Source organism: Schistocerca cancellata, chromosome 2 (assembly GCF_023864275.1).
Source record: "Schistocerca cancellata isolate TAMUIC-IGC-003103 chromosome 2, iqSchCanc2.1, whole genome shotgun sequence".
NCBI classification, from domain to species: Eukaryota; Metazoa; Arthropoda; class Insecta; order Orthoptera; family Acrididae; genus Schistocerca; species Schistocerca cancellata.
In genome coordinates, this window is record NC_064627.1 from 462350809 (window position 1) to 462363197 (window position 12389).

Here is a 12389-nt window from a genome sequence, read left to right on the forward strand (position 1 = left end):
CAACATATGACAGAAACTTCCTTAAATGTTTTCAGGAGCTCTCTGACAGAATAGAAGGAGTGACTCATGAGGAAATTCTTCAAGTTAGGGTGGAAAGTTTGAGGATTACTGCTAAGATTTTTTAAATTCTTGTCCTAGGTTATTGAAAATGGGTGCAGCAGAATAATACGTGCCTTTGTCCACAAGAGTCAATGATATATGGTCCAAACACAGATTGGATTTCTTCCTACTATTAAGTGAGCGAAAGCTGCTTATTATTCTTCTTGAGAGGCCAATATCAGAATTCCCAGACTGTTGTACAGGGGTCAGCAAGAGGTTCATGAATTTACACCACATATTGCTCAAACTGCCCATTTCAGAATCAATAATACTGTTTGTGAGTTACTCCGGACTATAGTGCCTAATGTCATAAGTGAATGAAAATAAACAAAGTAGACTAATTTTTGCATTGGGCTATCACTTATTTCAGATACCGTTCTGATGGTAAGTATAGCAGCATTCAGTTTTTGAACTAAACCCTGAACATGAGCTTTCCATGACAGCTTACCACCTATCTGAACACTTATGAGTTTGATGAGTTTGAATTGTTCAGGCTCGCTAATCATATACCCATTCTGTGTAATCACAATGTCAGTTTTAGCTGAAACTTAATGTGATTTAACATACATTTATTTTCTACTAGCTGAGAAACCCAGTACTTCCTGAGTATTTATTTATATATGTGCCCAAGACTTCATACACATGGAATTTATTTTTGACTTACAAAGCTTCTACGTAAACAATGTTTGAAGAAATATGACTGGGGACATGAATGAAGATATTGTTTGCTTCAGCAACATGGGAGAGAGCCACATAGAACTGGCCATGCGAAAAGCATCTGATACTAAAGCCCATGCCAGCAATATGCAGCATCTGGCCTTGTGCTTTGTTTATGATCATGGCATAACATAAACCCACCAAGAATTATACATGTTTAAAGCTCATCAACTGAGTGCAATCTAGGGAGACAGGTGTGTGCATGTGAGTGACTGAGTGTATGAGTGTTTGTGTCCATGTTTTTCCAAAAATCTTGAAAAAGGAAATTTATTCCGAATGCTAGCAAAACTCTGTACCTTTTGTTCGTGTAGCTATTGACGATGCAGTGCTTCTGTCTTTTGGTGAGTCATCTTCTTTATTGCTAAATAATTCATAATTCTCAATCAGAACTTTCTGTATACACACACACACACACACACACACACACACATACGCACACACATTGTTCTCCCAATAATAATACCTGAGGCAACCCCCACTTAACCTTGCCCCAATCAGATGCTACCTCACAGCCATTCTCATTATTGTGGAGAATGACAGTAAGCTGTCTGCTCTTTAAGTATGAGAGGAACCAGTTGTGTGCTACTCTTCCTTTTCCATAATGGTCCAACTCCTATAGTAATATTTTCTGATCAAAACAGTCAAACACCTTAGTTAAGTCTCAGAAGATGCCTAATGTTCACAACTTTTTGTTTAATCCATCCAGTGTTTCTCAGAGAAAAGGGAATATAACAATTTAAACTGTTAAACCACTTCTAAAACCAAACTGTACATTTGACGCCAATAATGTGACCACTTATCCTTATAGTAGCCTTTTCAATAAGTTTTTCAAACACTGATAGCATAGAAATAGGTCTAAAAGTGTCTTTATTGTCCCTTTCTCCTTTTTTATGAAATAGTTTCAGTACTGAGTACTTTAATTGTTCAGGAAACTGACAATTTCTAAAGGGCAAATTTCAAACATGGCAAATTCATGGCTAACATATGCAGCTCAGTGCTTTAGTAGCCTGCCAGATATCCTGTCATATCCATGAGAATCATTTATCTTCAGTGATTTAATTATTGATTGACTCAGTGCTCAGCCCCACCCACCACCACCACCACCACCATTGCCAGTATAATGAGATGTATTTCAGATAGCGGTCTTGGATAGACATTTTCTGAGATAGTTGTAAGATTCCTTGTAAAAACTAAGTTTTTTATTTAATTCACCTGCTATATTCAAAAAGTGACTGTTAAGTAATGGGAACATACCCACCTTGTCACTAACAGACCCATTTTCTCTACATACTGACTTTTTATTCTTGACCTTGTGCTGATGACTGAGCATATGGTTTTAATTTTATCCTGAGAATCAGTTATCCTATCTGTATATCACGTATTTTTTGCCTTCTTCATGATGTTTTTAGCAACTTACAGTACTGCTTGTAATGTTCTATACCAGCTTGATGGTGACTGTTGCTAATGCTTTGATGTAATCCCTCTTTGTTCTACTTGATATCCTTATCCAATTACTCAGACACCTAGGTTGCCTGTTAGTGCCAGTATCCTTTTTTAAATGATCTCATAGAAATCCTTTCTCAAAGAGCATGAAAATGTGTTGAGGAGAGCATTTCAGTTATTATTTATGTTATCAGATTTTTATGCACCCTGTCACTCTTGTTCTATAATGGGAGTTAAAAAAGTCACTGTTGCCAATGGATTAACAGTTGTAAATAGTTTGTAATTATATTTAACATGTATGTGTGTGCAAACTCTTTTTAGTGTTAAATTTTATGCATTATGGTCTGAAAGGATATTTACCCTTTAACTCAAGCAATGTCCCTCTAGTAAGGAAGAATGAGCATAAATGTGATCTATAATTGTGATACTGAGCCCCTGCTTTCTGGTTGGAAAGTACACAGTCTGCATCAGATGATAAGAATTTAGGAACTCTTCCAACATTTTTTTCCTTGTACAATCACATGAAATTAATACTGAAGTCACCACATACAGATAATTTTTGGTACTTTCTATAAAGTGAACCAAGAATTCTCTCTAGTCTGAATGGAAATGTTATGAAATCAGAGTTAGGGAAATACAGGTATCTATAATTAGAAGTTTAGTTTCATTACATTCAACTGCTCCTGCACATTATTCAGTGACTTGTTCAGTACAGTGCTTTTATACCTCAACAGATTCCTATAATGCATTTGTTAAGTATGGCTTTAAGAACTGGTCTCTTGCTCTACAACAATTCAAATCTCATGAAAAATGTAATTTGCATATGTGTTAAGTTAGTACAAATATTTCTATGAAAACTAGAGTAAATATTCTTTCATCATTTAGTCACTCTAAAACAAAAAAAATGCAGTCCAATACTGTTTGTTTAAGGAAAATGTTTACTTCAGTATTGTGCTTGGTTTGCCAAGGATTGGCCTTGTGTAGTCATGTTGATGAATCTGGCAGTCTTCTGAAATTATGTTCTGAGGTTATACCTGAACTGAAACTATGGCTTGGTTAGACTAGTTTCAGGTTGATGTCTCATGACATAATTAATGAAATTATAACATTGATAAGCATGTCTTTTTCAGAGAATTCTGATGCAACAAATAAAAGAATATGATTTATATGCATTAATGTTGGACGAGACACCTGATACATCAATTAGAGAGCATATGTCTGTTTGTTATTACACTGTTGACCAAAATTTTGCTGTTCATGAGTTGTTTTGTGGTTTTTAAGAGCTCACAATAACTGATTCAGTTATCCTGTTTAAATCTCTGAAGAATATATTATTAAGATATTCTATTTCTCTGAACAATTCTCACGGGTAATGCTGTGATGGCACAACAAACCTTAGCAGTTGTCTGCAAGGGTTACAGTCAAGGATAAAAGAAACTGAACACAGGGCTATTTACATTCACTGCTTAGCTCATTCGCCAAATTTTGTTGTTCAGGACCCATTTAATAGCATTTCAGGATTAAGAGATATTCTGTCAATTCTCAAAGATTTCATTTCATTTATTTGTGGTTCACCCAAGAGCCTTGGAAAATTCAAAAATCTTAAACAATTGCTTTCATATTCTCATGACAATGAAGCAGCTCAAGTTTTAAAACCATTCTGTCCAATGAGACGGTGCAAGCGTATTGTGTCTCTGTTGTGCATAGATAATAATTATGAAGTTCTTTTGCAATTTTTTAGAGATACGCAAGATGAAAGAAATGATTCTGGTGCAGAAGCTAAAGGATTTCTAAAATGTCTGCAAAAATTTGAAACTCTGTTTCATATCACTTGCTTGTAATTCTGTAGATGCCGTTTTGTCTTCAACAGAAGGAGTTGGAAATACAGATACATTTTAATCACTTTGGGAATATGCTAAAGAAAAGTGTGATGCATTGCAATTAAGTCTCTCACTGACTCACACCCTAGAAAATTGTCATTAAAATTAGGAGGTAGTGACAAGCATAAATTATCATATATTCCAGAAAAGCAGTGAATTTTAGTTTCTGATGTAGTGGATCAAACAGTAAGCAGCTATAAAACAGATTTCCATCCAAGATAATGGCACATTTTGTTAAAATAGAACAGTTTTTATCAGGCAAAGAAGATATTAGTTACATACTTCTTTTTACGGTGACTATTTTGACTGTGTAAAACTGATTCTTCATAGAGATATTTCGTTGGCTGTGGTAAAACAGCACAATGTTACACTGATAATTTTGAAAGTGTAGTGCAATATTTGAGTAGGACAGAAGATGACAAGTGTGTAGCTCTGAAGAACATGATACCAGAATATGTAACATTATTGCAACTTCTTTCAACGATACCTGTATCCAAGTGTACCACAAAACAATCATTTTCTGAACTTCAAAGACTGAAAATGGACACCAGAGCCATCATGAACCAAGAACAGTTAAATTATGTAGCATCAGTGAACATTCATTCCAATCTCACAAGGGAACTGAAACTGGACCCTCTAATTAATTCATCAACAAAACAACAGTCTCTCCCTATTCAGGTGACTGATCACATATTTTTAGTTAATTTTACATCATTTAAATTTACTGCAACTATATTGGGGGGAAATATGAGTTTTAAAGTGTAAGATAATAAGCATATCGCAAGATTTTCAGAAGTTGGCGCCTATGCCTGCAAGGAATAAGTATGTACTTACAATCATAGATCATTTTTGAGAAACATAGAGATGGTCATGATGCCAAACTAGCAGGCAGCAACAGTGGAACAAGAACTAGTGAATAATTGGATGTTGAAATTTGGAGTGCCTGAAATAATAATAATGGACCAGGGAACAAACTTCATGTCAGATCTATTCAAGAAATTGTGTAAGCTACTGAATGTAAAGAAGTTGTTGATGAGTCCTCTCCATCCACAAGCCAATGGAAGAACAAACGAGTGCCTAGTACAATCGGGAAGATGCTTGAATATTACACTGACTCTCATCACACCAATTGGAATGACTACTTGAAGATATGTGGTCTCCGCCTACAACTCAAAACAGCAAAAAATACCTTATGAAGTAGTATATGGTCATAAAATGCCACCACCATTCAACATATTGAAAGTGAAGAAAGGGGAGACCGGAGAGACTGTTAAGGAATTTGACAGAGTGACTACGGAAATTTGGAAGAGAGTACAGAAAGCAAATACATAAGCACTGGAGAAACAGAAAGAAGCAGTAGGTCATACGGCTAGAATACCCCAATATAAGGTTGGTCAGTGGGTGATGCTATCAACTTCATATACGCCAAAGGGAAAGGCAAAGAAGTTTTTTTGCAAAGTATTAGGGGTCATACCAAGTGGCAGAGACTACATTGCCTGTACATGTGGCGAAGACTATGCTGCCATAAATGTCAAGATTCAATTGCTGACAAGAACAACAATTGTGCAAGTAGGGTGGTTGAAACCTTTTCAAGGAAGTCTGGGAGTTATTCCAGAGATAGGAATGCAGCACAGAAAGGGAGAGTGAGGAGAAAGGTATTAAAAGATGAACAAGGAGTTGTGAATGAAAAGGTAATGAGGAACACATATGGATTAAGACCTAGAAAATACTCATTTAATATTTTTTTTGGGTTAGGTATTGATTTAGTGTAATTAGTATGAGGGCTATTCAGAAAGTAGAGAACGTTTCCATCTGATGCCGCTAGGTGTGTGCCGATCGCATATATTTTGGTATGTGCATGCTTGGCAGCTCGGTCGGCATCCATCTATGACAGAAGGAACATCTCTGTGTGTCTGTTTTTTTTTTATATTTGAATCTGAAATGTTCATTGTGAGGTGCAGTCTGTGATAGGATTTTTGTTGGCAAAAAACCTAAAACCTAAAGAAATTTATCGTGAACTGTGCGAAGTGTACGGAAACAATGTAATTAGTGAATGTTCCATCCATAAATGGTGCATTCGGTTTAAAAATGGCTGAACCAATGTTCATGATGAAGAGAAGAGTGGATGCCTGAGCATTGTGACTGACAATCTTGTCACAAAAGTTGATGAAACGATTTGCTTCACAATAAAGGAACTTTCGCTTTCTTTTCCACAAGTTTCACGGACTTTGTTGTTTGAAGTTGTCACTCAAAAGCTAGGAGGGCATGACTCACTGGCTGAAGTCTCAGGCAGCAGAATTTTATGATGAAGGTATTTCAAATCTTGTCCACCACTATGATAATTGCCTCAATGTGTTTGGTGACTATGTGAAAAAGTAGTATGTCAGTCAGATGTATATAATAAAATGTATTTCTTGTACTTGGTGTTTTTTTAGTTCCAAAATGTTCCCTACTTTCTGAAGAGCCCTCATATAAGCAGCTGTGGAGCAGCAATGAATTTACAGGAAGGAAAGTAGTAGGTATTCCTGTCCTTAGGTGAGTTGCAGAGAAGGCGAGATGATGTGATTCACAGAGGGCTACTGATCTCCAGCATGGTGGAGAACCAGCACCTGCAAGGAGGAGTGCAGTTCCCAAGCAGGAAGATGTAGTGGCCACCAGTCATCCCTGGGTGATACAGGTGGTATTCAATGCATATCAGATGCATAATGAGGTGAGAAGACTGGAAGATGCATTTGACAAATTCCATCAGGGAATGGAAAGGAATGGCATATTCAAAGCAACTGCCAGGGTATGAGAGAGAATACATGGGGCAAATGAGAAATTAAAGAGTGAGATGACCTAGGTACTGGAGGTTATTACACATATGCAAAGGAAGAGAGTTTGGATCAACACTTGGAGGTTTATGAAAACAATATTTGGCACTGCTAATGAGGAAGACATTCGAAAGGTGAACAACACCACAGAAGACGTTAACTTGTGGGCAAAAGGGAACAAAGCCATGAGTGATTGGCACATTATGCAGATTGCAAATTTAGAGAAGGACATATTAAATAACACGCGACTACTACAACAACTTACTGCACAAGTAATGCAGTGTACCAGAGCTACAGAAGAAGCAGTTAATCAGAATATCAGGGCACTACAACCTGAAGCAGAAGTCTTAGATAGGAAAGTAGTAATGACAAAATGGTTGCAATCTGTAGAAGATAGAGTTTAGAAAGCATGAGGGAAAGTAACAACAGGAGGCTATCCAGCAGGCTATTTAGATGGTCTAAGGAAAGCACAGAAAGATCTACTGCCAGAGTTGGAGTTTGTTTTAGAACCTGAGCACAAAAATTTATCTTTTTATTTTAAGGTAGCCACAGTATCAGTGAGAAGTGATGGAGTGAAAATTTCCATTTCCATTTCTAAACCAGTAGCAGGGAAACAAGCATGTCACAAGTGCTACATAGTTCGTGCATATCCTGTTAAGTGGAGCACATTGAAGAAATATCTAAGAGTAGACACAATGACTATTATTAATTTTAAATGACGAGGGAAGATATGTACAAATGAAAGGAGCAAAGTTACAAAAAATGCTACCAAGGACAAATAACAGTTTGCTGAATATGGAAATAAGAGAGGGGCAGGATTCCTGCACAGTGAAATTGCTAATGAGACAAAAGGAGGTAAGAGAATGTAATAAAGAAGTGATTAAGCCAGAATTTCACTTTCAGCAGGTCAAGGCCCATTAGTTGTACACTACTTTTGACAAGATTGTAGTAGTGGCAAGTTGTTTCTAGCAGGGGAAGCTTATGTCTGCAAAGAGACTAGAATAAAACAGGAGCAGTCTGTTATTAAATGGAACAGCATGTGAGATAATGGGGCCTACTTTCCACCTGCCCACCATAATTTCAAGGATAACTCACCTGAATATTTTGTAGCCTAATTTGCATTAGCCAGAGGAGTCTATGGGAGTACTACCTGCTGCAAAACCTAACCAGCTTAAATCAATCTCTAGGGTCAGAATTTATGTAGTCTATAAACATGCTTCTTAATCAGCCTGAGGGATGAGTCTCCATGGAAACCTTATTGCCGCATGTAAATTTATATCAGGAAAATCAGTACTGGAAGACATGACAATGACTATTGTCATACCAACCACCTCAGTGGCACTTGTTCTGCTGAGCATAGTAGCAGAAGGAAGATGAACACACAAAGTGTATTATTAAGAATAATATCTTGTAAATTTGGAATAGAGAACTAGAAGTTATTGTGCAAGAAGCCTAGTAATGAAATAAGTTCCATGGTATTTGAGTTAAGGAGCAGGTCAAGGGGTGCTGTAGAAATATGTAAAATTAAGTGATAGGGTTACAGAATTCTACTATCAGAATATTTCTTAAGAAATGAACCAAGGCCAGAAGGGTGAGTTACCAGAAACTTTAACATAAAGGATAATGTAGTTTGATTGACATAAGGGACCAGGTCTTGTTGAAAAGGAGGGCAATGTAGCTTATCAACCATATTCAGTCAAACCAATATGCAAGAGTGGAAGTGAGTTGCAACAGAGTCAGTCGCAGGCAGGCAGGAGTGTTATGCATTGCGAAGCAAAACACAGCCGATAGGTACTGTGAAGGAGCCAGCTGGGTGCAGTATAGCAACAGCCAAGACTGCAATATGCTAGTGGAAAGATGGATACCTTTCCTCACTGGCCATGATGGAAGTGTTAAGAGCACGTGCCTGAAGCCCAAAATGAAGATAGTCTGGAGCATGTAAGTACTCAGTCATTCATGTACTAAATTATTCTCATCTCAGTACCGTAACCTACACCATGAGCCTGTGACACATGGAGCAACATCCCAGAATGCAGTACGGGGTCTACTATTTGATCACAGGATGGGACAGCCTACCCTGAGTCAAAAGATCAGGGAGCTGCCTGCTCACCTCCATAGTATCACCAGCAGTGCTGCTGTGCTTTCATCACAGTTGCAGCCAGAGGCATTGTAGACAGCAGCATTTGAGTGATGCCACACTCAGCCCCTCTTTTTGCGGTGTCAGTAATGGCGGATATTTATTGTTTAGCATGAGAGGCAACTGCACATCTCCACCAAGCTGTTTCTGACGTACTACAGCTGAAAGCTGGAATAAAGAAGTTAACTGAACAAATCCGCTGTCATTCTGTCATCTCATTTCACTCTCCACATGTGAAAATCCATGGATCATATAACAACCTGTTTGTATTCATAATTTTTTTCTCAACTCTTCCTACAAACAAAAACTACCTTCTGCTTTCTGCACACTCACTGATGCTGAACCTTCCCTATGCTCTCCCATTGTGGTAAGAAAGCCAGAAAATTTGTAAAGGGAAATGCAACAACTGAATCTAAATGAAGTTGGAGTCAATGAAGTTAAATGGAAATAAGATAAAGATATTTGGTCAGATGAATTGAGGGTAATATTTCTGTTTGATGTGCATTGCCTACTGTGAAATACCCATTACAGTCACTGGCTGGAGATTGATTCCTGCCTCCTTCAGTTATCCAACATTTGACATTTTTAATATCTGGAAGGTTCTGGGCATTACAAGATTTGTAGAATATTGGAATTTGCCAGAACATTTTACACATGTGTAAATAGGCACACTCCTTGCTGAGGCATGTAGTTCAAGTTGGTGTGTACTACTGTTTGTGCTTAATAAACAAGCTTTCAGTGTGAAGTTGATGACCTTATACTTGTAAGTAAACTTGATTTTAGATTCTATATGACATAGGTTTGTGGGTATATTTGAAATTGACAATGCCTTCCATCTGAAAGGCTGCTCAAAAAGCTATTGTGTTAATGAGCAAAACCCCAAATACAAACCAGTACATTGCTCCTACAGTCTCCATTGTCAAGGTCTCAATGGATGCAAAAGCATCAGTAAATCAGATATATAGATCAGGCATTTTTTTGGCAAATACTGGCAAGGGCCAAGACAAAATAAAAACATTCTACAGAACAGGTGGAATGAAATATCTGTTTTGCCAACATTTTCTTCTTGTTCAGATTATGCAACCCAGATCTGGGACAAATTTCAAGGCGGAAGTGCAGGGTGGGGGGGGATATGTATATAATAGCTACATACCTCTACACAAGAACCCCTCTCCCCTCTGTGGCATATAAAGAATCGTTAAGGAGAAAGCTTTTTGATCTACAATTGGAAACATTTATGTTGAAACTTCCTGGCAGATTTCATTCTGAAAACATTTATGTTATTCGTCACAAATATTATTACAAAGGATATTGTGTCAAAGAGTGTTATAGCTGCATATTTCTCCCCTCCCCTTTCTGTGTCAAAGTTAAAGTCACAAAGTAAATCAAAATATGATGGAAACTGACAGTGTTTGACACCTAATGAATGGTACGGCAGATAAGATCTACCAGGCACTCCTTTTGGAAAGTATCACCATAACAGAGGATTTCACTAAATGGTACCAGCACAGTGTGGCAATTCACCAGCAAAGGACATACAAAAACACACAGACATACTTTTGAGTGTCATTCCGATGACTGTCACAGAAGAGTACCAGGATCTAGCACCACTTATACAGCAAATATTAAGAGAATAGATACAAGGATTTATGGCATCCGTTAATGTCAAATGCAGTTGACAGGAGGCAGCAGTTTGCTAAACCCAGCCACATAGAGGTAGCACAGACAACCTGTAGGACGAAGCTCTTTGTTGTACCATTGTCAAGGCCACTCCAGTCATTCCTGTAATCATATTGCGACTCCAGCTGTTCTCTCACCTGCCAAAATCAGGAAAACTAAATAAGGCAACCATACATGGAAGTGATGCTACCTCCATAATCTACAGTTACCATGACAGTGAGAAATCCACATTAACATTATAATTAACAATGAATAGCCACTGTCAGACTAACTTAGAGGTTACTGTATGTGTCTACCTGCGATTCCTATCTTATACTTTTGTAAGAACTGAGACTGGTCCTGGTATTGCTATGAATATTAATAATTGTGCAAAGCAATTAAAGTATTTAAATGTAGTGCTGAGTATGATATTTGAGATTTTATCTTAAAACCAATTTGGAGCAATTCAATTAACTTCTGCTGGAGTGCAACCCAGTAATCACACGTTAGTACTGATACAGGATGTAGGAAGCAGACTATCACAGGAAAAGGAAACATTCTTTTCCAAAAGAAGTATACTAATATTGGCCATAAGCCTTAACTTGAAAAGGAAATTTCTGAGAACATCTATATGGAGCTCAGCAGCTTGATCACTGGGAAACTGGAGATGAAGTATTTAAGAGTTGGAATCACAAAAGTATCATCAAATTTAAATGGACTGATAAGATAAGAAATGATGATGTTGCCTGCAGAAACAGTGAGGAAAGAGTATGTGGAAATACCAACTAGAAGGAACAGGATGATTAGACATTTGTTAAGACATCTGAAATTAACTTTCAGGTTTTTTTTTAAATACTTTCCATTTATTATGCAGTCATCAAGGTATCTACTGCTGAATACAGACCTCCTATAGTCCTTCCAACAAACTGTAGTCCCTAGTAATACCCACTCATGCCACTTATGCAGGTTTTCAGTCACATCATATTAAATAGGAGCATATTTTGGAAACCTCAAAAACTGATGCACAAAAATCCTATTCATTCAAAGCCTTGATTAGTTATAAAGTCCTGATTTCATAATGAGACATTTTCTCATTATGGTATTATACCTGATCTAGTTCACAATCCACCATGTACATATTCACTATTATTTGCATATAACACAGATTTGTTGTGTCATCCTATATGAGTGCAGCAAATGTAATAGCAAGTAACTGACAAATCTATTAAGCTATTGTACATTTTACATGACTGTCTAGGGCAACAAACTCAGGTACATCACAAAATATTAAATGCTAAAAATATAATTCAGTAGCAACATACCCACTGTTCTGTGCTTTGTGGTGCAACATATGTATGACAATGCCAACACAATTAAGAAACACAATGGAACCACAATGAAAGGAAGAGCTGTGAGACCTGCAAGAAAAGTTGCTCATTACCAAAACAATAAGAACCACATTCCAATAAATACTGAAGCTCATTTATTGATTCTTATTGTAATTCAATAAACAAGTTACAACTGTACAACAGTTTAAGTGTGTAAATAAATAAATATTAGCACTTTATCCATAGAAACACACCTGAATTTAAACAACATCTTAATTTGTTTCATTTTTAAATGGTACAATTTCTAGACAAT

General features: G+C 37.1%; 1 protein-coding gene across 3 annotated transcripts in view; it reads right to left on the minus strand.

Annotated features, from left to right (window-relative positions):
• The window catches only part of LOC126161966 (uncharacterized), a 227959-nt gene that overhangs the window by 40611 nt on the left and 174959 nt on the right, over window positions 1-12389 (minus strand). For all 3 annotated transcript variants that reach the window (XM_049918153.1, XM_049918152.1, XM_049918151.1), the window contains exon 9: window positions 12071-12166. In XM_049918153.1, coding sequence (XP_049774110.1) covers window positions 12071-12166 — 96 coding nt within the window. The remainder of the gene's footprint in view (window positions 1-12070; window positions 12167-12389) is intronic.